Source organism: Calonectris borealis, chromosome 19 (assembly GCF_964195595.1).
Source record: "Calonectris borealis chromosome 19, bCalBor7.hap1.2, whole genome shotgun sequence".
NCBI classification, from domain to species: Eukaryota; Metazoa; Chordata; class Aves; order Procellariiformes; family Procellariidae; genus Calonectris; species Calonectris borealis.
This window is the reverse complement of record NC_134330.1, coordinates 12,254,079-12,275,067: the sequence shown is the minus strand read 5'-3', so window position 1 is coordinate 12,275,067 and position 20,989 is coordinate 12,254,079. Positions and strand designations below refer to the sequence as shown.

The following is a 20,989-nucleotide window of genomic DNA, read 5'->3' as shown; positions in this document are numbered from 1 at the left end:
GCTGACTGCCGTCCCCGTGCCGCAAGCTGTAAGCGCCCAGGGTGCATGGGACTATGGCTGTCCCCGCTGCCGTCCCCATGGCTGTCCCCAGGGTGGTGGCCGGTCCCCTGGGGTGGCTGTGTCCTCCCTCTCCTCCCATCCCTGCCATCCCTGGGGTGCATGCGTCTGGCTGGTGTGGCTTGGGGGCTCGTGATGCCGAGTTGGGTGATGCCACCTCGGGCTGGCACTGCCACCATTGGTGTCACCTCCTCCCCTGGTCCCCAGATAAAGCGTTTCCTGAAGGACGACTCGGAGGAGGCTGAGCTGACCCAGCTCCTGCAGGATTGCCCACCGGCCGACATCCCCAGGAAGGTGGAGCCCACGGAGAGCCGTCGGGAACCCGGCCACCCCCTCTGCGGCGTGAGCAGGGTCCCCCTCGACGAACCCGCTGACGAGAGGGATGCCAGGATCTTCTCCCGGTCTCGGCCCGTGGACTTCCAGCAGCACATCGCAGCCCCCCCACCCCCCAGCCCCAACCGCCCGCGGAGCCCCTGGGGGCAGCTGGACCCCTACGACTCCTCCGAGGTGCGGGATGCGTCCGCGGGGAGGGGGGGACACGGGGTGAAGGGTTGCAAGGGTCATGGCGGAGGATGCTCTCACCCTCCAAAGGGGTTCGGGCACCCATGGCCCCAGCCTGCTGTGCTCCAACCCTGGGAGACCACTCTGGGTGGGTGTTGGGGGGAAGGGGGTGGCCTCCCAGGATGGGGGTAGGTGGGATGGTGGCATCCCCCATCCCATGTCCCCTCTGCCCGCAGGATGACAAGGAGTACGTGGGCTTCGCCACGCTGCCCAACCAGGTCCATCGGAAGTCGGTGAAGAAGGGCTTCGACTTCACCCTCATGGTGGCAGGTACAGGGGGGGCTGAGCCTGGCGTGGGGATGCTGACCCCACTGTGGATCCCAAAAGCCATGGGGGGGTGGTACCGGCTGCCCCCCCTCACCCTTGTGCTCCTGTCCCAGGGGAATCCGGGCTGGGCAAGTCCACCCTGGTCAACAGCCTCTTCCTGACAGACATATACAGAGACCGCAAGCTGCTGAACGCTGAAGGTGAGGGGGGACAGTCCCAGCGATGGGGTGTCCTTGGTGTCCCAGGGGGGTGGCAGAGCCCCGTGCCACTCCTGGTGGGCTGCAGCCCCTCTCCCTGCCCAGCTGGGCTCCTCCGGGTCTCCAAAGCCGCGTGAGGCGCGTTGCCAGCTGCCCACTGGCGCTGGGGGCTGCTCCAAGGCAGCGGGGACCCCCCCTGCCTGGCACGGGGACCCCCCGCGGGGGCTTTGTCCCTGCTGGGAAAACAAGCCCCAGCTTGTTGGGGATCGGCTGGAGCCGCAGCAAATCTGGGAGGCTGCAGACAGTCGGGGTCCAGGGCACAGCGCTGGTTCAGCTACAGCCGCTTTTTGAATTAAAATCGCCCAAACTTGCCCAAATCCCCAGGGGTTCGAGGCGGTTTGATTTGTTTTGAGGGGGTTGTTTGATTTGTTTCCGTTGCTCAGAGTAAAAGCCAAAACGCGTGTGGCCACACGCACACGATGCAACAGGAACATCCTTGGGGATGCAGGGACACGGAGGGATCCTGGGGGTAAAGGGACACGTGCAGTCCCGGAGCCGCGGGGTCACACGTGGGGGTACAGGGAGCCGCAAATGCTCCCGCAGTGATGCCTGGCCCCAGCAGACCCCCGGAGCCAGGAGCTGTCACGGGGTGGCGGTGGCACAGCCACCGAGGGAGGGGTGCACATCCACGTTGGGATGCGGGAGACTGTGGCACGGAGCATCCTGTCTTGGTGCTGGATCCTGGTGCTCGTGGGGGCTGAGCCTGCAAAGCCACCCCAGCCCCCCAAGGTGGAGAGTGACACCCGGGGGCTGCAGCATCTCCCCGTGTCACCCCCATTGTCCCTCGCCTGGGGTGTCCCCCGCCATCTCTGTGTCTCCTGCCGCTGCAGAGCGCATCACGCAGACGGTGGAGATCACCAAGCACGTGGTGGACATCGAGGAGAAGGGTGTCAAGCTGCGCCTGACCATTGTGGACACGCCAGGCTTCGGTGACGCCGTGAACAACACCGAGTGGTGCGTCCCATGGAGGGGTGGTAGTGGGGTCTCCCTGGGGCTTGGCAGCGCCGCTGTGGGTGCCAGCGGCTCCGAGGGTGGGATGCCCATGGCTTCTTGGGGTGGGATGCTGAGCCATGGGAGGTGTTGAGCTGGGGACCCAGGGAAAGCCCGGGGGTCCTGCAGGGGACTCCGATGATCACCTCCCTGTCCCCGCAGCTGGAAACCGGTGGCCGATTACATAGACCAGCAGTTTGAGCAGTATTTCCGCGACGAAAGTGGCCTCAACCGGAAAAACATCCAGGACAACCGGGTCCACTGCTGCATCTACTTCATCTCGCCTTTTGGCCACGGGTATGGGCAGCCCCTGCCTGCGCTGCCGGGATGGGGGGTTGCTGAGGAAGGGGCTTGGTGGGATGGTGCTCACCGGGATCCCCCCGCAGGCTCCGGCCCCTGGACGTGGAGTTCATGAAAGCCCTGCACCAGCGGGTGAACATCGTGCCTGTGCTGGCCAAGGCTGACACCCTCACCCCCACCGAGGTGGAGCGCATGAAGAACAAGGTAAGGGGAGGTCAGCCCAGCCTGGAGCTGTCCCTGCTGGTCCCTGGGGATGGGGGTGCCCTGGGCGCTGGGGTCCCTGCTCGGCTGGAGGCTCTCTCCATCCCCTGCCCGGACTTTGCCATGGAGCATCCTCCATGCTCGCAGCACTGTAGAGGACCATGTTGCCCACATGGTCACCAAGGACACATCTCCCTGGTGCTCAGCTGGGGGCTGGAAGGGTCTTCCCTTCCAGCGGTGGGGGGCGGTGTCCATGCCATCTAGTCTGGGGGGGACAGGCTTTTATGGGTCCTTGGGGGACACCGGCGCTGTGTGGCGCTTCCCACCCCCTTTCGAGGGCCAGAGCCCTGCCCTCAGCGGGGCTCTCTGCCTCCAGATCCGGGAGGAGATCGACCACTACGGCATCCGCATCTACCAGTTCCCCGAGTGCGACTCGGACGAGGATGAGGAGTTCAAGTTGCAGGACCAGGCGCTGAAGGTGGGTCTGGCTCCTCCAGCTCCATCCACGTTGGGGCAGAACCCCATAGCCGGGAGGACACGTCATTCTGGGGTACCTTTAGGACTCTTTGGGGCCACACAAGCTCTCTGGCAGCCCCAGCATGGTGGGGTTGGTACATATCGCACTACCTGGATGCGTCACCAAGACCCCACAGGCAGGTCGGATGGGGCTGGGGTGGAGAAACCCATGCCATGACTGCTGCCGTCCCACCTGGGGCTCTCTGTAGATGGGGCTCTGGGATATTTTGGCAAATGGGTGCTGGATACGGCCGAGGAGATGCATGTGGAGGGATGTTGGCCACGGTGGACAGGACTGAGCCCTGCTAACCCCCACCATCCTCTTGCAGGAGAGCATCCCCTTTGCTGTCATCGGCAGCAACACAGTCGTGGAGGTCAAAGGCCGGCGCGTCCGCGGGCGCCTCTACCCCTGGGGCATCGTGGAAGGTAACGCTGGGCCATGTCCCCGGTGTCCCACTGGCCTTTTGGGGACAGGGACATTGTGTGCCCCATCTCCATGCTGCTTAACCCCCGGGGGGTTTGAGGGGACGTGAGGGGCTGGCTGCGGCCCCCTAACCTCGGGCTCCCCCGCAGTGGAGAACCCATCCCACTGTGACTTCGTGAAGCTGCGCACGATGCTGGTGAGGACCCACATGCAGGACCTCAAGGATGTGACGCGGGAAACCCACTACGAGAACTACCGCACGCAGTGCATCAAGAGCATGACCCGCATGGTGGTGAAGGAGAGGAACCGCAAGTACGGAGCCGGGAGTGGGGTGCCAGGTTGGGGGGGTGTGGGGGGAGCGTCTCCTCTCTTTGGGGTGACCCCAGCCCGTTGCGAGTGGTGATCTCAGGGGGCTGGGGTTGTGTACAGGTCCATGCTGGCCAGCGTGGTGGACTGGGCAAGGAAACCTTGGTGGCGTGGTGGGGAGCCCCAATGCGGTGGGGGGCCCTTCCTGTGCCATTGGGCTGGGGCTGGCTGCAGGGAGGGGGTGCTCTGGCAGTGAGGGGGACCCTGTGTCCCCCCAGGGCTGGCTGGGGGGGATGCTCTGGCAGTGGTGGGGGGATCATGCATCCCCCCAGGGCTGGGGCTGGCTTGGGGGGGATGCTCCAGCAGTGAGGGGGACCCTATGTCCCCCTAGGGCTAGGGCTGGCAGCAGGGGGGTGTGCCCTAGCAGCGAGGAGGACCCTGCGTCCCCCCTGGGCTGGCTGTGTTTTGGGGGATGCTTCGGAAATGAAGGGGGACCCTGCATCCCACTGGGACTGGCTGGGGGGGGGGATGCCTCAGCAGTGAGGGGGACCCTGCGTCCCTGCAGGCTCCGGGGCTGGAGCGGGAGCCAAGCAAGCAGCCAGTGTTGGGGTTCTGCTGCCAGTACCAGCCGGATTCATGGCACTCGCATCCCCTTTAGCCACCCCAAGATGCTGGGGGGAGCCCCCCACAGCAGGGTCCCTGGTGGGACCCTCCAGCCAAGGGGCTGGAGTGGGGTGGGAGTGAGCAGAGGCTCTGGGGGGCTGAAGCAGCAGTGCCGGTGGGGGGGGCTGGCAGCGGCTATAGGTTCCTCTAAGCTGGTCTCTCCATATGTGCTGCCAGAGAAGGCGGCATCCCTCTGTGCTGAGGCTGTGCTGCGCCGACTGCTCCGCCGACTGAGCCAGGACCTGACCGGGGCCAGGCTTGGCCCCCGCCGTCCTCCTCCCCCTGCCCATCCCCCTGACCCCTATATAAAGTACTTGGTGGTATCCAACCCTGTCTCGGTCCTTCTGTGCCCACGCAAGGGCTGGGCAGTCGCTCTCGGGGAGAGCCGGCCCCATGGCCACCCACCCATTGCCCACACAAGTTGCCCTTGGGGTGCTGGCACCACTGGTGGTGCCAGGAGGACGCCAAGGTGGGTTTGGGGGGGATGTGTCACCGTTTGGTGGCACCCAGCTTTTCCCAGCCAAAGGCTGCCCAAGGGAAGGGCTGCAGGGTGGGCACCCCCATCATACCGCCCTCCCAGGGGGATGCGATTTTGGGGCGCAGGAGGCAGCAGTAGACAGTCTTTCCTGGGCTGGTGAAGCTGCTTGACTCGTTGCCAGTGCCCGACTCAAGCCTGGCCTTGCTGCCAGGGATGGAAGGAGCTCGATGCGCTCCCCCCTGGGTACCCCCACGGCGAGGAGCCGTGACAACGGGCAGTGACTTCCAAAGCAGCTCAAAACGTGGCCAAAACCCCTCTCCCTCGCCGTGGCACGCTGGCACAGCCCCCCCCCGGCACAAGGGGACCCTGCAGGGCAGGGGTGGCCCAGCCCACCCGTGCAACATCCGCCGTGTCCATCACCCCTTCGCATGCGGAGGGGCTGCACCGGCGGTGGCACGTGGCAGCATGCGTGACCCCTGCCAGCCGCGGTGGCGGTGTCCCAGCCGTGTCGTCACCCGCTGGGGTAGCACGTGGCATCCACAGGGACCCTGCCGGGAGAGCTGGTCCCTCCCCATTGCCGTTGGCATGGGAGAAGCCATCGATTTGGCTGGCTGCGGTCCTGCGTGGTGGGGTGGCCCCAGGGGGATGGCTGCAGCTCCCCCCAGCAATGATGGACTTGAATGGGAGCTGATGCTTGGGAAAAGGGGTGCAGAGCATCCCTGGGGCTGGCGGGGCAGTGGGGTGCTGGGGGACCCCGTCCTGCAGCGGGGCTGTGGCTGTGGGAGAGAAGGGAGGTGCCGAGTTTAAGATGTTTTAAAGCAGCAGAGAAAATGATGGGCGAGGAGAGCTCGAAGCACCCAGCAGGATGCTTCCTAAACTGGGGGAGTGTGGAGAAAGCCAGGCAGGGATCTGTGCCCTAGGGGGGTCTCTGGCACCCCTTGCTGTGGTGATGCCTCCCTGGGTCCCCTCCAAACTGGTGCATGGCAGGTTGGGGGGTGCTGAGGTTTTGGGGGGATGCCTGGAGCTGCTCATATCCCCCCTGCCTTGAAAAAGACCCAGAGCAGCGCTGGCCGGGGGGGTTCAGGGTCTGTGCAGGCGGGTGCTGGGTACCTGCAAGGCTTGGGGTCTCTGGGGCTGCAGCACCCATGGGGGAATGTCCCCCGCGGGGGCCGGCAGGGCCGTGCAGCACCCTCACCTCCTCTCTCTGCCCGCAGCAAGCTGACACGGGAGAGCGGGACAGACTTCCCCATCCCTGTCATCCCCCCGGTGCCGCATGCGGAGACGGAGAAGCTCATCCGGGAGAAGGACGAGGAGGTGAGTGTGGGGGAGGGCTGAGCTCCCCCCCCGATCACCCCCCCACCCTCACGTCCCCAGCCCCAGCCATGGCACAGCCACGAGGGGCCACCCTTCCTGCAGCACCCCAGCTGCTGCTGCTCCTCAGGCCGGGGTGAGGAGGTGGCGGAGGGGCACCAGAGGGTTCCCCCCACCCCAGCCCACAGCTCTTGGTGATCCCAATCGGCTTGGGATGCTTGACCCAAATATGTTTGCAAGGGAGCTGGTGTGGCTGGGGGGTGCCAGCCCCCCTAAGATCCCTGCTCTGCTCCCTTCCAGCTGCGGCGGATGCAGGAGATGCTCCAGGAGATCCAGAAGCAGATGAAGGACTCGCACTAGCCCCCTCCTCCTCCTCCTCGCCCCCCCCCCAGATCAGAAATGTTTACATCACGCTCCATCTTGTCCCGGCTCTGCTGCGAGACTCGGTACCAACACCGCATCCGCCACCTTAAGATGCTGCGGTGTCGCCTTATCCAACCGGCCAGCGCCCATCCCATGGGACAGCGAGGGGACAGGGCCCCCAGCCTGGGAGCCCCCTGTCCCGGCCAGATTGCTGCCCTGGTCCCTCCCCAGGCTGGGGACAGCTTTGTCCCCTGAGCTTTGGCTTTCCCTGTTTGCCCCGCAGCTCAGGGGAGGGCCACCGGCCAGCCTGCTCCCCACGTCGTGTCCCTTGTCCCCATGTCACCTCTGGCTGCCTGCTTACAGCCTTTACGCTCAGCTTGGCCCTGGCTTAAGGGAAGAGGAAAGTGGGGGACCGGTCCCAGCCCCCCCCCCCAAGCCCCCAGCTGCCCTGCTGTGGGGGACAGGGTTGCTCCCTCCTGGCCTTGGCTGGCACGGAGGGACAGCAGCTCCTGGGGACCACAGGTGACCAAGGGGATGGAGGGGCAGCCACCGGCCTGGCCAGGGTGGCAGCCGGCACTCAGACCCTTGGTGGCCTCTGTGCCAGCACCTGTGTCCTCGGCAGGGATCCTGTTCCCACCGAGCGTCGCCCCCGTGTCCCCTGGGGAGGGCCATGGCACGGGGAGCATTGGGGAATCGCAGTCCCCCCCCCTTCTCTGAAGGTCCTTTGAGCCCCAGGTCAGAGGCCGGGTCCCCGGCCTGGCCCCCCCTTGGTGTTGGCCCTGTAAAGCAATAACGACGGTCCCGTGCCCGCAGTGCTTCCCAACCCACGGCAACAGCATCGTCCCTCGCTCGTGTTTCGGCCCCCGGTGCCATTTGCTTGTCTGTGGTGTCCCTGTGTGTCCTCAGGACGTCCCTGTCCCTGCTGCTTCCTGGCAGAGCATCACCCTGTGTCCCTGGGTGTCCCCCACGGATGTCCCCATCCATGTTGCTTCCCAGCAAAGCACTGCTGCGTGTCCCCGTGTCCCCATGGGCGTTGCTGCCCTGCAGAGCACTGCAGCGTGTCCCCCCCAGCCTGTCCCCCACCCGTCTTGCTCTCTCACAGAGCACTATGTCGTGTCCCTATGTCCCCCCAGCCCGGGCTGCCCTGCAGAGCGCTGTGTTGTGTCCCTGTGTCCCCCCAAGATGTCCCCATCTCTGTTGCTTCCTGGCAAAGCACCGCTGCGCGTCCCTGGGGCGAGCCCTGGCCCGCAGGGCATCCCTGGGGAGATGGACCCGGACCCCCCCAGCTCCCTGCTCCCCCCGGGCACGGGGAAAGATGAAAGGGGACGGTGAAGCTGCAGGGTGGAGGCAGAACTGGGAGCAGTGGGATCACTGGGAGCTCGCTGGCACAGGGATGTGTTCCCTCCCTGGCAGGGCCACCCGAGCTGGGGTCCCCTGGGTGGGTTCACCCCTGGGCGAGGGGTTTGCATCCAGGCGGCTCGGCTGATGGGGGCTGCGTCTGGCCAAGGCTCGGGGTGGGTGCTGCGGCAGCGTCTGGCATGTGCCACCCGTGTCCCTGTGCCAGCCGGAGGGTCCCTTGGCCCCCGCGGGCAGGGACCCCACGGGCAGGGCCCCGCAGGGTGTATTAGCGCTTTCCTTTTTTTAATCTTGCTATTTTCTTACAGAAGTACCTTCGCATGGTGGTCATAGAGGCGTTTATTAAAGGATAAGCAGAGTATAGGTTTATAAATTCTTATAGAGCTAGTGGAAATATTTTTATCCCTCCACAACCGTTCTCAATAAATACGGCTGACCCGGCTTGTCTGCAACCCCGAGTCGCTTCCGCGCGGGCGGTGGGCACCCCATGTCCCCGGGCAGGCGAGGACGGGGGCTGACCGTGGCCTCTGGCTCCTGTTCCCGTGGCAAAGGCTCAAAATGGATATTGGAGGGTTTGTGCTGCACCCACAGGGGCACCCAGCTTGGGGTGGGGTGGGAAAGCCCCATGGGACCCAGCTCTGGGAATGAGGGGGGACACGAGGATGAGGTCCCCCATGCCTGCTGCTGGCTCGTCCCCCCTCTCACGCGCTGCCTTGGGGTCCCATGGCCCCGGGCGCTGCTGGTGATGGGAACTGGGGGCAGAGCCTGGGGATGGCATCTCATAGAATCATAGAATCATTAAGGTTGGAAAAGACCTCTAAGATCATCGAGTCCAACCGTCAACCCAACCCCCCCATGCCCACTACACCATGTCCCTAAGGGCCTCATCTACTCGTCTTTTAAATACCTCCAGGGATGGGGACTCCACCACTTCCCTGGGCAGCCTGGTCCAAGGCCTGACCACTCTTTCAGTAAAGAAATTTCTCCTAATGTCCAATCTAAACCTCCCTTGGCGCAACTTGAGGCCATTTCCTCCCGTCCTATCGCTGTTACTTGGGAGAAGAGACCAACACCCACCTCGCTACAACCTCCTTTCAGGTAGTTTTAGAGCGATGAGGTCTCCCCTCAGCCTCCTCCTCTCCAGGCTGAACACCCCCAGTTCCCTCAGCCGCTCCCCATCAGACTTGTGCTCCAGGCCCTTCACCAGCTTCGTTGCCCTTCTCGTGCTGCCCCGGGCATCCTCGTGCCCCCACGGTGGGGTGAGCCCTGTTGGGAGACACCACAGGCACTCGGCATGGCTGGGCATCCCCTGTGAGTACTGGGGCCCAGTTACCCCAGTTTGGCTTCACCAGGAGCTTGCGGGGTGAATGGGTGGGCAGCGCGGCACCAGGATGGGTGAGCCGTGTCTCCACCTGCCTTCCAGTAGGCATCATCCCCCTGCACCCCGTTATCCCTCCCTGCACCCTGCTATCCTGTCCTGCACCCCACTGTACTGCCCCTGCACCCTGCTACCCTCCCCTGCCCCCTGCGACCCCCCCGCACCCCGCTATCCTCCACACAGTGCTGCTGGTCTGACCCAGCCCAGCACAGGGTGGGGTGCCCAGCGGCTCTCCCTGGGCCCCCCCAAACCCTGCTGTGAACCAGTCCCTCTGTGCTCCCTCTGTGTGACCCCCCCCGATCCCCTTCCCCCTCCCCGTATGCCTGGATCCTCTCCGCTTGCTGCCTCCAGGACCCTCCCCGGGTTTCCGTGCCCCCCCGTTCTGGTCTGTTCCAAGCCCCTCCGGGGCCATCCAGACCCCTCTGCCCCTTCCTCCCCTCCCCGTGCGGCAGAGCTGCCTGCGAGGGCAGCGAGAGCTCGGGCAGGCTTTGCCCCCCATGTTCCCCCACGGGTGGGACCCTGCCCCACGGTCTCACAGGAGAAGGAGCCGGGAAAGGGGCTCTGCTTTCGGCTGCTCCCTCGGCTCCTTCTGGTCGCCCGCGGCACGGCCGGGCTGGGACGAGTGCCAGCTGCCTCCTTCCCAAGGGAAGGTCGAGCCGGTCAGGTCAGCGCGGAGGTTTCGGCAGTGGCTCTCCTCCGTGCTGGTGTTCGTCAGACGACCTGAATCACAGAGCAGAAAACACTTCCCATCAATATTTCTCCCAAACAGACACTGGTGTCAGAGCCAGGGAGCTCCTGAGTGAGAGCCGCGCTGTCCCCGCACCGTCATTTATCCCCGTGTGGATGGCGAAAGCCTGTCGAGTGTTTGGGCGTATTATTTTTCACTGCTGAAGTGGCCAAAGCATTTCAAAGGGGTTCCCCAGATGTCCTTGGCAGAGAGCTAAAGCCAGGCTCCGTGTTTCTCTGGTCTCTGCATCACCCAGGACACACCAGTTTTGGTCTTCCACCAAGCTGACTGATGCAGTTGATGTGCTGGAGGGAAGGGGTGGCATCCAGAGGGACCTGGACAGGCTGGAGGAGTGGGTCCATGAGAACCTCATGAGGTTCAACCAGGCCAAGAGCAAGGTCCTGCACCTGGGTCAGGGCAACCCCCGGTACCAGCACAGACTGGGGGATGGATGGATGGATGGATGGATGGATGGATGGATGGATGGATGCATGGATGCATGGATGGATGGATAGCAGCCCTGACAAGAAGGATGGGGGGATACTGGTGGGTGGAAGATGGGACATCAGCCGGCAATGTGCGCTTGCAGCCCAGAAAGCCAAGCGTCTCCTGGGCTGCATCACCAGCAGCATGGCCAGCAGCTCGAGGGAGGGGATGCTCCCCCGCTGCTCCGCTCTGCTCAGACGCCCCTGGAGCACCGTGTCCAGCTCTGGGGTCCCCAGCACAAGACAGACACGGACCTGGTAGAGCAGGTCCAGAGGAGGCCACTGAAACGGTCCGGGGGCTGGGACACCTCTGCCATGGAGAAAGGCTGCCTTGTGGGGAGCTGCCAGCCCCATCCACCGCCCGCTGCACCTTCTCCCCTTGCTGTGGGTCAGAGCTGGGGCAGGAAACCACCCCCATGGGGTCCTTCCCTCCTTTACCAGCTGCCTCGGTCCCACCTTGCTCCCTCCTTCATTTTACAAAGATGCTGAAACCCACCTCTGGCTAGTGATGCTATTTATTGGGCCAAAAATCACCATCACGAACATTAACCCTCTTAACATCAACATGGAAATGGAAAATATTTGTGCTTCCTTGGGTGGAAGCAGCTCTCGCTCCAAAGGCTGGGCTTGTGAACCTGCTCCTCCAGCATCCTACCCTTGCAGCTCCCAGCACTCCAAGGCAGACCCCCACGTTGGTGGTCCTGCCTGCATCTCCCTTCCCAGAACAGCCAACAGAGCCTCCTGTTTTGGCCCCAAACTGGCTGATTTAGTCTGTTCCCCTTCTCCCCGGAGGACAAAACCCGTGCTGAGGGGTGAGGCTGAGGCTCCGGTGACAGTCCCAGGCTGTGCCTATCCTTCGTTGTTCTTCATTCCATGTGATTTTGATCACACCTTTAAAAATAAAAAAATCCCAAACCCACTCAAACCCAGCCTTCCCAGGGCAGAGATATTTCCGCATTGCAAATGCTCCAATGCAAATTCTCCGATGTCCTATTTTAAGTTTCTCGCCAGCGCCGGCACTGGCTGCAGACATCCGCGCTGGAGCTCCCGTCGAGCCTTGGACAGTAATTGCGGTGGAAGGAAATAAGGGTTTCTCAGGGGAGAAAAGGAAATCTCCCCCCTCCTTCCCCGGGCTGTGCCACCCCACGCCTGCCACCTAATGACACCCCAGCTGGCATCAGCCCTTCCTTCCCTTCCCTTCCCTCTATTTATTCATTTATTCCCTATATTATTCATTACATTTTTCCATATTGGAGAGCCCCGTGCAGCCCCATGCTTTTTCCAGCATTTGGGGATGCGCGCATGGGGTGAGCCCCAGCTTGGGGACCCCCCACGTGGCTCTCCTGCCCCGCGGTCTCTGTGGGGTGGGGGCAGTGCCCTACCATGGTCCACCCAGCTCCCCTGCCCCTTGCAGGCTGGTTGTCCCAGGCAGGGAGGTCCCGTATGGCTTAGGGGTCACTTTGGCAGGAGGGTGCTTGGGTGCTGCCCTCCTGGGGCACCCAGGTTGTTTGGTTTTTTTTTTTAAATCCAGAAACCAAGGCACTGCCTCTGGTTTCTTCCCACTCTCTCTTGTACCTCTTCGCCACTTGTCACATCCATTTCCACCGCCACCCCTCCCGGGTCCGGGCAAGGCAGCAGCAGTCAGTCCGATCGCGCCCAGCACCGTCTGCCCGGGCGGGAGCACGCTGCGCGGCTGGGAGCTGCTGGCTGGCGGGATGACATGCCTTCCCCTCGCCTTGAGACGTGATGAGGATTTGGGATGCTGTGTCTGAACGCACCCAGCGAACGCTCGTGCTGAAGCAGGCAGCCTTCGTATCCTCCGCTCACAACTTGATTTCAGCAGACTTGAAACCCCTATGCCTGCCATTGCTCTTCCCCTCCTTTAAAGGCAGCTAAACCATCCCAAAATCACCTTGCAGCTAGCAAATGGACCAGATTCTCCATCCAGCTCTAGCAGAGAGAAGCCTTCAACACGTTTTGTGGCTTCTCTGTTCCCCGCAGCCAGAGTGGAAAGACCAGACCGACAGCTTGAAGCATTTTTCAGAGTTTATCCCAAATGATGGGAACCCCCGGTCTAGCTGAGGGATGTTGGCTCTGCTCTTCACCAAATACCTTTTAGAGGCTGAGGAGGAAGGAGAGGAAACACCTCAGCATATGGAGGTCTTCCCCAAAGCTTTCCAGGGCCTCTTCTTGCTCCTCTGTACATCAGGGCAGGGCACAAGGGACAAAGCACCACCACCATGCATCTAAAAATCATTTCTACCAGCCACAAAACACTCATTATTTGCTCCTTCTCTTCTCCTCGGCCTTCAGGCTATCAGAATAGCCGGAACTGGGACATTCTCGATTGTTGACCAACAGATGTTGCATCTTAGATTCGGTGATGTCACTGCTGAGAGGTGGGTTTCTCGGCTACCTGAGACTTTGGCAGATGTTTCTGGGCTCAGCTCTGCTCAAGCTGGCATTCTTGGTAAGAGGAGAGATGGAAACCTTTGCTTCCCCTTGCAGCACCTTTGGGGTGTACGCTCATTTCTGCATCACCAAGAGAGGAAGGGAAGCCCTTCGGAAGGTCCTGAGGGCACCACAAGAAGAAACCAGCCCCCACATAGCTGGGTGTATAAAGCTAGAGTCTCTGTTTTGTCAACTGGATTTAAACCATTCCTATTTATTCAGTGGTGTGGTGACTGTCGTCTGGTGACATGTCCTGGCACTGCTCCTTCTAAGCCAATTGAGACAAAAATTGATGCTCCATAGTTCTGCTGCACCAGACCTCGTAAAGGCAAACACCGGAGTTCATGCTGGCCTCGTTGTAGTCAAAACTCTTTTGGCAGCAGCCGTAGACAGCCTTGAAAGAGAGAAGGGCTGGATGGTTTGTACAAAAGCCTGTGGACGGGCAGATTTTCCATGATTTCTGGTCAATACTGCCATTCCTCCAACTGGGTTGCCCCAGGGTGCCAGGGGGACACCAAGAGCCTGGGTGCACTGATCTCAACGTCAGCCTGGTGGCCTTCTGCACCAAAAGCAGAGGTGTCAAGTCAGCAGGAAGGGTGGTGGTGCGCAGGTATTTTGCTTCTTAATGACACCTATTTGAGCATAGCCTACTCACTGTGGCTTGGCTAAGTTTCTTCAAACCCTGGGTGTCTTGAGCGTGGACAGTTTCAGAGTGGCCCAGCACCATCCACCCATGCTGTCTGCTTGGCCCCCTCGCAGCAGAGGACTCCCTGACCCAGACCCCAGCACACACACCCTGGCTGTGGTGGGCACGTGAGAATGGGACAGGGACAGGAGATGGATGGGTGTAATTATAGCGTGGTCTTGAAGTGCAGAAGAGCCCGCCTATACGGCTGTCTATTCTGGGAAGCTCCATGAGATGTGTTCACGGGAACGTTACGCTATTTCTGGAGCTTCCTTTAAAAAACACAAGTTGTGCTGTATTTTGGCAATATAATCCCCACACCTGTAGTCACACAAAACCCACCAAGAACATTTGGTGTGACCTGTCACTCTGCTGAGAGGCTTGGCAGAAACAGCCATTGCTTCCCCCCAATGATGATGTCACAAGTGATGTCAGCATGAAGTACAGGGACCAAGTAGAAATGACAGTGAAAGCTTGGTCTGATGCTGACGTCCCCTTGGATGAGGTGCCACTCTCCTGGGTCTCCAGGTCCCTGGCAGAAGCCCTCAGTGTTGGCTGTACTTGGGGAAACAGCACCATCTATTTGCAGCATTGTTTTACGAGTGCCTTTGAGGAGAAGACACGGTGGCCTCCACAGTCGGGTGTCTGAGACCCATCAGCAGGGCTGGGGGTCCCATCCTGGAGCCAAAGGCTTGGTGTAGCATCCTCTGCTGTCCAATCATGTTGGGTAGACCTTACCTCCAGGCACCTCCCTGCAGCCCAAAGGTAACGCCTGACCTTTGCTCTGAGTTTAGGGTTACCAGCATGAGCTGCACAACCTGTGTGCAGGGACGAGGCATGGAGGGTCCACAGACAGGTCAGACAGCCCCATGCTAGGGGCTTCATCTCAGGTTTGGCTCTCCAAGGCAGGGTCTGACCTTCTGCTCCCACACAGGGACACGAAGACACCCACCCTGCAGTCCGACACCCGTACAGGTCTCAGCCCCTGCCCCACATTTCCCCATAGCTACCTCAGACAGACGCCAGCCCGTTGGGGTCCCAGAGCTGTCTGAGGGGGCAGAGGTCCCAGAAAGGTGTTGGTCCACAGGACCAAGGGGGAGAAAGCCAGCCTGCCCCCAGCTTTGCTCTGGCCAGGAAAGCTCTCCCCACCCCAGCCCATCCTCACCTCTGCGGGGAGAGCAGCTGGGCGAGGGGCAGAAGATGGAGCTGCCTCCAGACCCAGCTCAGCACCCCTCAGGGTTTGACCCCCATGCGTTCCAGGTGACAGAAGTGATCACGGACCTCCTGTTCCAGCTTTACCACAGGCTTGGGAGGAATGAAAAAGATCTGCTCTATTAAACCTGCTGGAAAAATGGTACAATGGGTGGATTGGGGCATCCGAAGCTCTCGTGGAGCAACCGCTACTTCTTCTTGCCACTTTTCTTCTTGCTTTCGATCAGGTGCAGCCCCTGCTTCTTGATGTCTTCCCGGGTGAGGACAAGGCCATGGTCTTTGTCAGCAAAATCAAAGGGGTCTGGAGGAGAGAGTGGAGAGGAGTGGGCTGGGGAGGGTCTGCAGGGCAACCTCCGCTGTGCCCATGTCCCCAGGATAGTTGGCATGTTTTGGAGGGCTGGTGGCATCCCAGAGAGCCCTCGTGCCGAGTCCTCGGACACAGGCTCTTCCACCCCAGCATCCCAGGGTGACCTGCAGGACCTGGTGATGCCACCACTGTGGCCCATCTCCAGCAGCCCCTGCTGCTGGGGCTTCCCATAAATGTCTGGAACTACGGGGTGGTGGGTACAGCTCCCGCTTTGTTAAAAAAAGGTGGTAAGCTGCCAAAAGCTCATTGTCTCCTCCAAGAACATCCAATAGGAGGAGGTCACAGGCAGAGCCAAGCACTGGTTATTCTTCACAACCAGGTGATTTTGAAGACGAGGGTCTCCCTCCTTGCCCCACAGCATCTCTCCTTGTTCCTGCCGTGGTTCGATGGTGGGGCTCACCACCCCACCAGCTGCCTTCGTTCTTCCACATCCCCACCTAAAACCACCGCCCATGCTCAAAGCCTTGGAGACAGCCAAGGTCCGCCCCAAGGTCTGGAGGCAACTCATGCATTGGGGTCTGCTGGGACAGTGGGAGACAGGCAAGGATGCCCAGAAATCCCAGAGTGCAGGGGCTAGGACAGTCGCTGTGGGACGTGTCCCCGCTGTGCTCTCCTACCTTGGACCCTACTGCCTATGTCCTCCAAGGAAATCTTCAGGTTCTGCGGATCATTTGCAGTTGTTTTCTCCAGAAAATTTCTGACCTTCACAAAAGTCTGTGGAAGACACCCTGGGTTAATTGCTGAGGGGGAGGTGGGTGTTGCAACCCAAGGGGCGCCCACCTCGATGTCCCCCGGCGGGGGACACCCCGCAGTGCCCAGTGCCACCTGGGGCTGAGCTATTCCATGGCTCTTCCCAGGGGCCACCTCCATCCTCCCAGCTGGGAGGACGGCTTGGGATGGGCCATCTGGGAGAGCCCCGTGTGGGTCCCCAAAGACCACAGCAGGGATGGAGCCCCCGCGCACCTCGTCATCCTCATTGGGGCTGTGCCCGTCAGGGGGCAGGTCGGCCACCTGCTGCAGCAGGTGCTGCAGCTTCTGCTCACAGTGCTGGAGCTTCTCCTCCACCCCCCTGGCCTTGACAGAATCGTCCTGGAGTCAGAGAGAGAACATCCTTGCGGTGACCGTGGCTGCACCAAGCGTCACCGCGCTGTGCCGTTGCACCACCGAGCACCAGCCGGGGCCGTGCTCGCCCCAGCGCCGCGCAAGTACCTGGCCGGGCACGGTGATGCCATGCAGACGGACAAAGAGGTTGTCGATGCCGTTTTCAAACTCGAGCAGGAGCTCCTGGTTCCTCAGCATCTGGGCTCGCATCTGCTCCAGCCGAGTCTCTTCCCACTGTAGGTTCATCCTCAGCTCCTCCTCCAGCATCCTAGAGCCAACCACATTCACATCCATTCGACTGCATAGGGGTGCAGAGACACCCCAAATCTGTTGCAAAAGCTGCTCAGGTTGCCCCCCTCCCCAACTGCAGAGCAGAGGTGCTGCCTGCAACCCAACTCCATGCTGCTGGTACCACTTCCCACGCCAGGCAAGGAGCAAGGGTCCTCCTGCTGCCACAGCAGGAGCTCTGGGTGCTCTGCCAGGACCAGAGCTGGGCGAGCACCTGCTCAGAAAACCTCCCGGTGCAGGAGGGGTGGGCGGCTGCAGCGGGACAGAGGAAGCGGTGCCCTGTTGGGACACCCATGATGCACATGTCCCCCTCCAAGGGTGGTGGCCCAGTTGGCATGACTGTCCCGAGGCCAGCAGCACCTGGTTGTGTTGGGGGGCTGGCGAAACTTCAGCTCAGCCTCCTTCAGCTCCAGCTCCTTCAGCGTCTCCTTCAGTGCCTGCTTCTTCTCCTTGCACTCCTTGACGTACTGCTCCAGGTCCACCGAGGACTTCTGCTGTGCCAGGAGCCTGCCGGGGATGTCCTGGCCGGGGGAGAGCACAAGGACTCAGCCCGTGGCCTCCTGCAGGGTACAGGATCCGGGCCATGGTCTCGGGGAGGTTTCTGCACCACGGACCGCTGCAAGCTCATGTCATGGAGAAAAGCAGCTGCATCCCTGCCTGCACAAGAGGGGCTTTGGGGGGCTCCAGGGGCAGAGGAGAGCAGATAACCCCGCAATGAAACAAGGCGAGCAGAGAGGTCTCAGCTCCCTGGGGCTCGAGCAGCCCTGGGTTTTACCGGAGATGGGTTTTCACGTTACCCAGAGGCGGGAGCACTGCACCGCAGCCTTGGCCTTCTCCAACTTCTCAGTCATCCGGGCCTCGCACTCCATCTGGGTCTTGGTGGCCTCCAGTTTGGCGCCTGGGGTGGGAGGGAAGCGGCAGGGAAGGACGCCTGTCCCATGTCCCACCCCCCTGCGTCCCACACGGGACGCCCACGTCCCACCCCCCTGCACCCCGACAGGCACTCACCCACCAGCGGGTCCTGCGGGTGCAGAGTCGGGAAGTCCACAGCGAGATCGTACCTGGCTTGCTGCAAGGACGTTCATCGTCACCTCCTGAACCGCTGGCACCCCGGGGGAGCTGGCCCTGCAGCCCCCCCACCCCCGGGGGGCTTGGCACTGATGCCTGCCGTCCGCCCGCAGCCCTGCCCGCGCCAGGTCCGCCCAGCTCACCGCTCTCAGGTGCCTTTCGCTTGCTTCCTTGAACCAGAGTCTGTCGATGTGCACCTTCTGGGCGGCCAGGGAGCGGTACCTGAACTCTCTCTCTGCCAGGAACCAGGTTTCCATCTCGGCCATTTCCTCCTGGAGCATATCAGAGAAGGGAAACGTGGCTGCCAAAGCCGGAATGGACCTTTGTGAGCCAGCCGAGCTTCTGGGATGGCCAGCATCAAAAACGACCCCCCCCCTCCCCCCCCCCGCCGTGTAAACAGGCTGGGAAAGAAACTGAGCAAGGAGGGCTGGAGGATGGAGCATGCTGCCTTCACCATGGCTGGTGCTTCGGGCAGGCTGTCCCCAGCCCCAGGGCAGCCTGGCCCAAGAGCAGGATGCGGGAGGAGCTATGGAGGCATCTGGGTGCTATGGGCAAGCCCAGCTCAGTCTCTTTTGCTCTTTATTGCAGGAAGACTCACCAGCCCAGGCACGTGGTGGGCTCTGGAGGGTGGGAGAGGGCCCCAAGGTGCCCCGGACCATCTCACCTTGGTCACATCAGCGGCTTTGAGGGCATCCAAGGCCATGATCTCCATGTCTTCCAGCTCCCCGTGGTACAGCTTGGTCATCCCGCACAGGAGGTCCAGGTGCAGAGGCAGGTGGACCAGCTCCTGGGACACAGGTAGCCACAGTGCGTCACCCCACCGAGCCCCGGGGGTCCCCTGCGTGCTGTGACAGGGGATGGAGGGGGGCAGGAGGACCTCGCCGAGCCGGGAGGGCACCCCACTAGCACGGCCCCTCGTTGCCTTTGCAGGGGGAGCGGGTGGGACGACGGCACAGCGAGGAGGAGCTCACCTTCTTCAGGACATCCCGCACCGCCAGGTAGAGAGTGGTCACCTTCTGTCCGGCGTGGACTTTTGTGAGCATCTTCTCAATGTTGTTCTCCAGCTGGCGAATCTCCTGGGGCAGGGATGGAAGCGGGGGACGTGGGGTGATCCCACGTGCCAAGCCCAGCGCCCGCCCAGGGAACGTGGGGATGGGGGTTGGATTAAAGCCCCCCCCGCGGGCGCTGCCACCCCGGGGAGGGATCCTGCGTACCTGCACCTGCGCCTGGTGCCGCTTGTCGTCCATCTCGGCATCCTGCAGCTGCTGCAGCCGCCTCTGCAGCTTGTCCTGGGCTCGGCTCCGCTGCCTCAGCTGGTACAGCAGCATGTTACAGGCGTTCACCCGGTCAAAGACGTCGGCCCGGAGCTTCTCCTGGACCACCTGGATGGGCACGTGAGAGTCTGCCAGGCTGGAGGCAGGGCTCGCTGCGCACCCGCGGGAGAAGGGGGTCCTGCCTGGAAAACTCCCCCCGAAGCAGAGCCAGGGACGTCGAGACGTAGTTCCAGGCCATCGTCACTCCCTTGGCAGGACAGGGTCTGGGAGAGCTTTGCTCTGGTTGGGGTAAGGCAGAGGTGGGCATCAACGTCTGCTGACGGCAGCAGCGGGTCGGGCTTAGGGACTCTGTAACGCAGACCCGGGCCGGCCGTCAATAAAATCGACCTGTGCCCCAGATGCGGATGCTGGCAGAGAGCTGCGGCACCGCTCTGTCCCTGCAAGAGGCCCCAGGCAAAGGCAGCTCCGCTGGGCCAGCGCCTCAATCTCCACGGGCTCATAACCAGGCCATGACCTTGGGACAGGCAGTGGAGGGCAGAGACAGCATCTCTCTCCCAGGGATGCAGCTGGGCCCCGCAGGAACCCAGGCAGACCTGGGGGCACGCCAGGTGGGATGGCCAGGAGCCCTGCTGGGGCAAAGGACCTGCTCAGGGAGCTGGAGGAGGACCTGCATAGATGGGTCCTGCGGTGGAAAGGGACCCATGGGACCACAGGTGAACACCCCATGTCTCGCCACACCAGCCCTGCGGGGCTGTCCTTGTGCCAGCACCAGGTCCCTCCGCTGTGCACCCTGTTCTTCCGAGAGTCCCCGGAGCCCCAGCCCTCTGCGAGCAGCCCGTGCCCACCAGACCCTGCCGTTACCTCCACCGTCCTCCTGGTCAAAATGATGCTCAAGTGCTTCTGCGCTCCGCAAGCCTTGGAGGTGGCGAGCTCGCTGCGCTGTGGGCAGGAGAGGGGCAGAGAGGACATCACCGCCAGCCTGGGGACGGTCACATCCTATTGCTGCCCTGCGCTGCCTGCTCCCGGAGGGGACCAGGGAGGAGCTGGCTCTGCAGGGCCAGCACCAGGCAGGGTACAGATGGGACCTGCCGGTACCTTCTGGACAATGCCCAGGGCATGGATGTCCTCCTGCACCGCCTCACGCAGGCGGGGGAGCAGCTCTCTGTTCTGACTGAGCTTTTCCTCACAGGACTGCGTGAAAAACTTCCTCCCTTGCTCTGGAGGACATTAAGGTGCTGTTGGTACCATGCAGGACGACGGGGGGACCAAGAGCCCCCCGCCCGCCCCGGGCCGCTCCCCGCGAAGCCGAAGGGGCAGCACCTTGCAAGGCGATGATGGCGCGCAGCTCCTGGACGCGCTGGCTCAGGTTTGCCTTCCGGACCTGCACGGTGCCGGCGCTGCTGCCTCGGCCCTCCAGCCCCGCTGCCTGCGTGGCAGCCATGGCGGCTCTGCCACCGGGCTGAGACGTCGCCGGGCTGTGACCACGGGGTCGAGCCGAGCTCCCTGCGCCCGCGGAACCGTCACCGTGGCGCCTCCAACTGCCGGACGCCGCACGCCTCCTGCCCAGCCATCGCCGCCTGCTCGGCCATCGCCGCCCACAGCCCCTTCCTCTCCGCTTCTGTAGGCCACGGATTAATTAATAACCAATTACTGAGCCCTGCGAGGTAGCCAAAGGCAGGGCGGGCAGCGGGGATCCCAGCTCTGTTTCCCATCACCGTGGCTACGGCAGTTGCAACCGGCCCGGCCAGGGGAGCCCCCCAAGCCCCATCAGAAATGGCGAGGGCAATTTCAGGGAACGTATGTGAACACGTATACCTAAACACGCTACCAGCGCTCGCCGGGAAGCTGCCAGCTTATTTCAAACGGCAAGAGGAGTCTGTTACCACCTAGGTACGTACCTTCA

At 62.3% G+C, this 20,989-nt stretch overlaps 2 protein-coding genes across 2 annotated transcripts; one reads left to right on the top strand and one right to left on the bottom strand.

Annotated features, from left to right (window-relative positions):
- Positions 1-270: 270 nt before the first annotated feature.
- SEPTIN4 (septin 4) lies at positions 271-8,499 on the top strand. The gene is made up of 11 exons (XM_075169147.1): positions 271-564; positions 795-888; positions 999-1,085; positions 1,973-2,096; positions 2,295-2,429; positions 2,519-2,636; positions 3,010-3,111; positions 3,479-3,575; positions 3,723-3,885; positions 6,235-6,334; positions 6,632-8,499. Exons 2-11 carry the CDS (start codon positions 879-881, stop codon positions 6,689-6,691), a joined length of 996 nt encoding a protein of 331 aa, XP_075025248.1. The 5' UTR covers positions 271-564; positions 795-878; the 3' UTR covers positions 6,692-8,499.
- A 6,559-nt stretch (positions 8,500-15,058) lies between these two features.
- CCDC183 (coiled-coil domain containing 183) lies at positions 15,059-19,219 on the bottom strand. The gene is made up of 11 exons (XM_075169029.1): positions 19,027-19,219; positions 18,784-18,888; positions 18,477-18,599; positions 17,956-18,084; positions 17,753-17,813; positions 17,542-17,642; positions 17,105-17,265; positions 16,565-16,724; positions 16,319-16,444; positions 15,973-16,069; positions 15,059-15,289 (listed from the first exon to the last, which is right to left on the bottom strand). The coding sequence occupies exons 1-11, from the start codon at positions 19,138-19,140 to the stop codon at positions 15,177-15,179; spliced, it is 1,290 nt and encodes a 429-aa protein (XP_075025130.1). The 5' UTR covers positions 19,141-19,219; the 3' UTR covers positions 15,059-15,176.
- Between the last annotated feature and the right edge of the window lie 1,770 nt (positions 19,220-20,989).

What these genes read in the sequence shown, in the direction of transcription:
- SEPTIN4 (XM_075169147.1), top strand. An exon ending in ATCTCGCCTTTTGGCCACGG is followed by an intron (nt 2,430 to 2,518) that starts GTATGGGCAGCC and finishes ATCCCCCCGCAG; the next exon opens with GCTCCGGCCCCTGGACGTGG. An exon ending in TGGAGCGCATGAAGAACAAG is followed by an intron (nt 2,637 to 3,009) that starts GTAAGGGGAGGT and finishes CTCTGCCTCCAG; the next exon opens with ATCCGGGAGGAGATCGACCA.
- CCDC183 (XM_075169029.1), bottom strand. Translation starts at nt 19,140, where the DNA reads ATGCTGCTGTACCAGCTGAGGCAGCGGAGCCGAGCCCAGGACAAGCTG. An exon ending in AAGCCGCTGATGTGACCAAG is followed by an intron (nt 18,085 to 18,476) that starts GTGAGATGGTCC and finishes GATATGCTCCAG; the next exon opens with GAGGAAATGGCCGAGATGGA. An exon ending in TGCAGTGCTCCCGCCTCTGG is followed by an intron (nt 17,266 to 17,541) that starts GTAACGTGAAAA and finishes TCCCCCGGCCAG; the next exon opens with GACATCCCCGGCAGGCTCCT.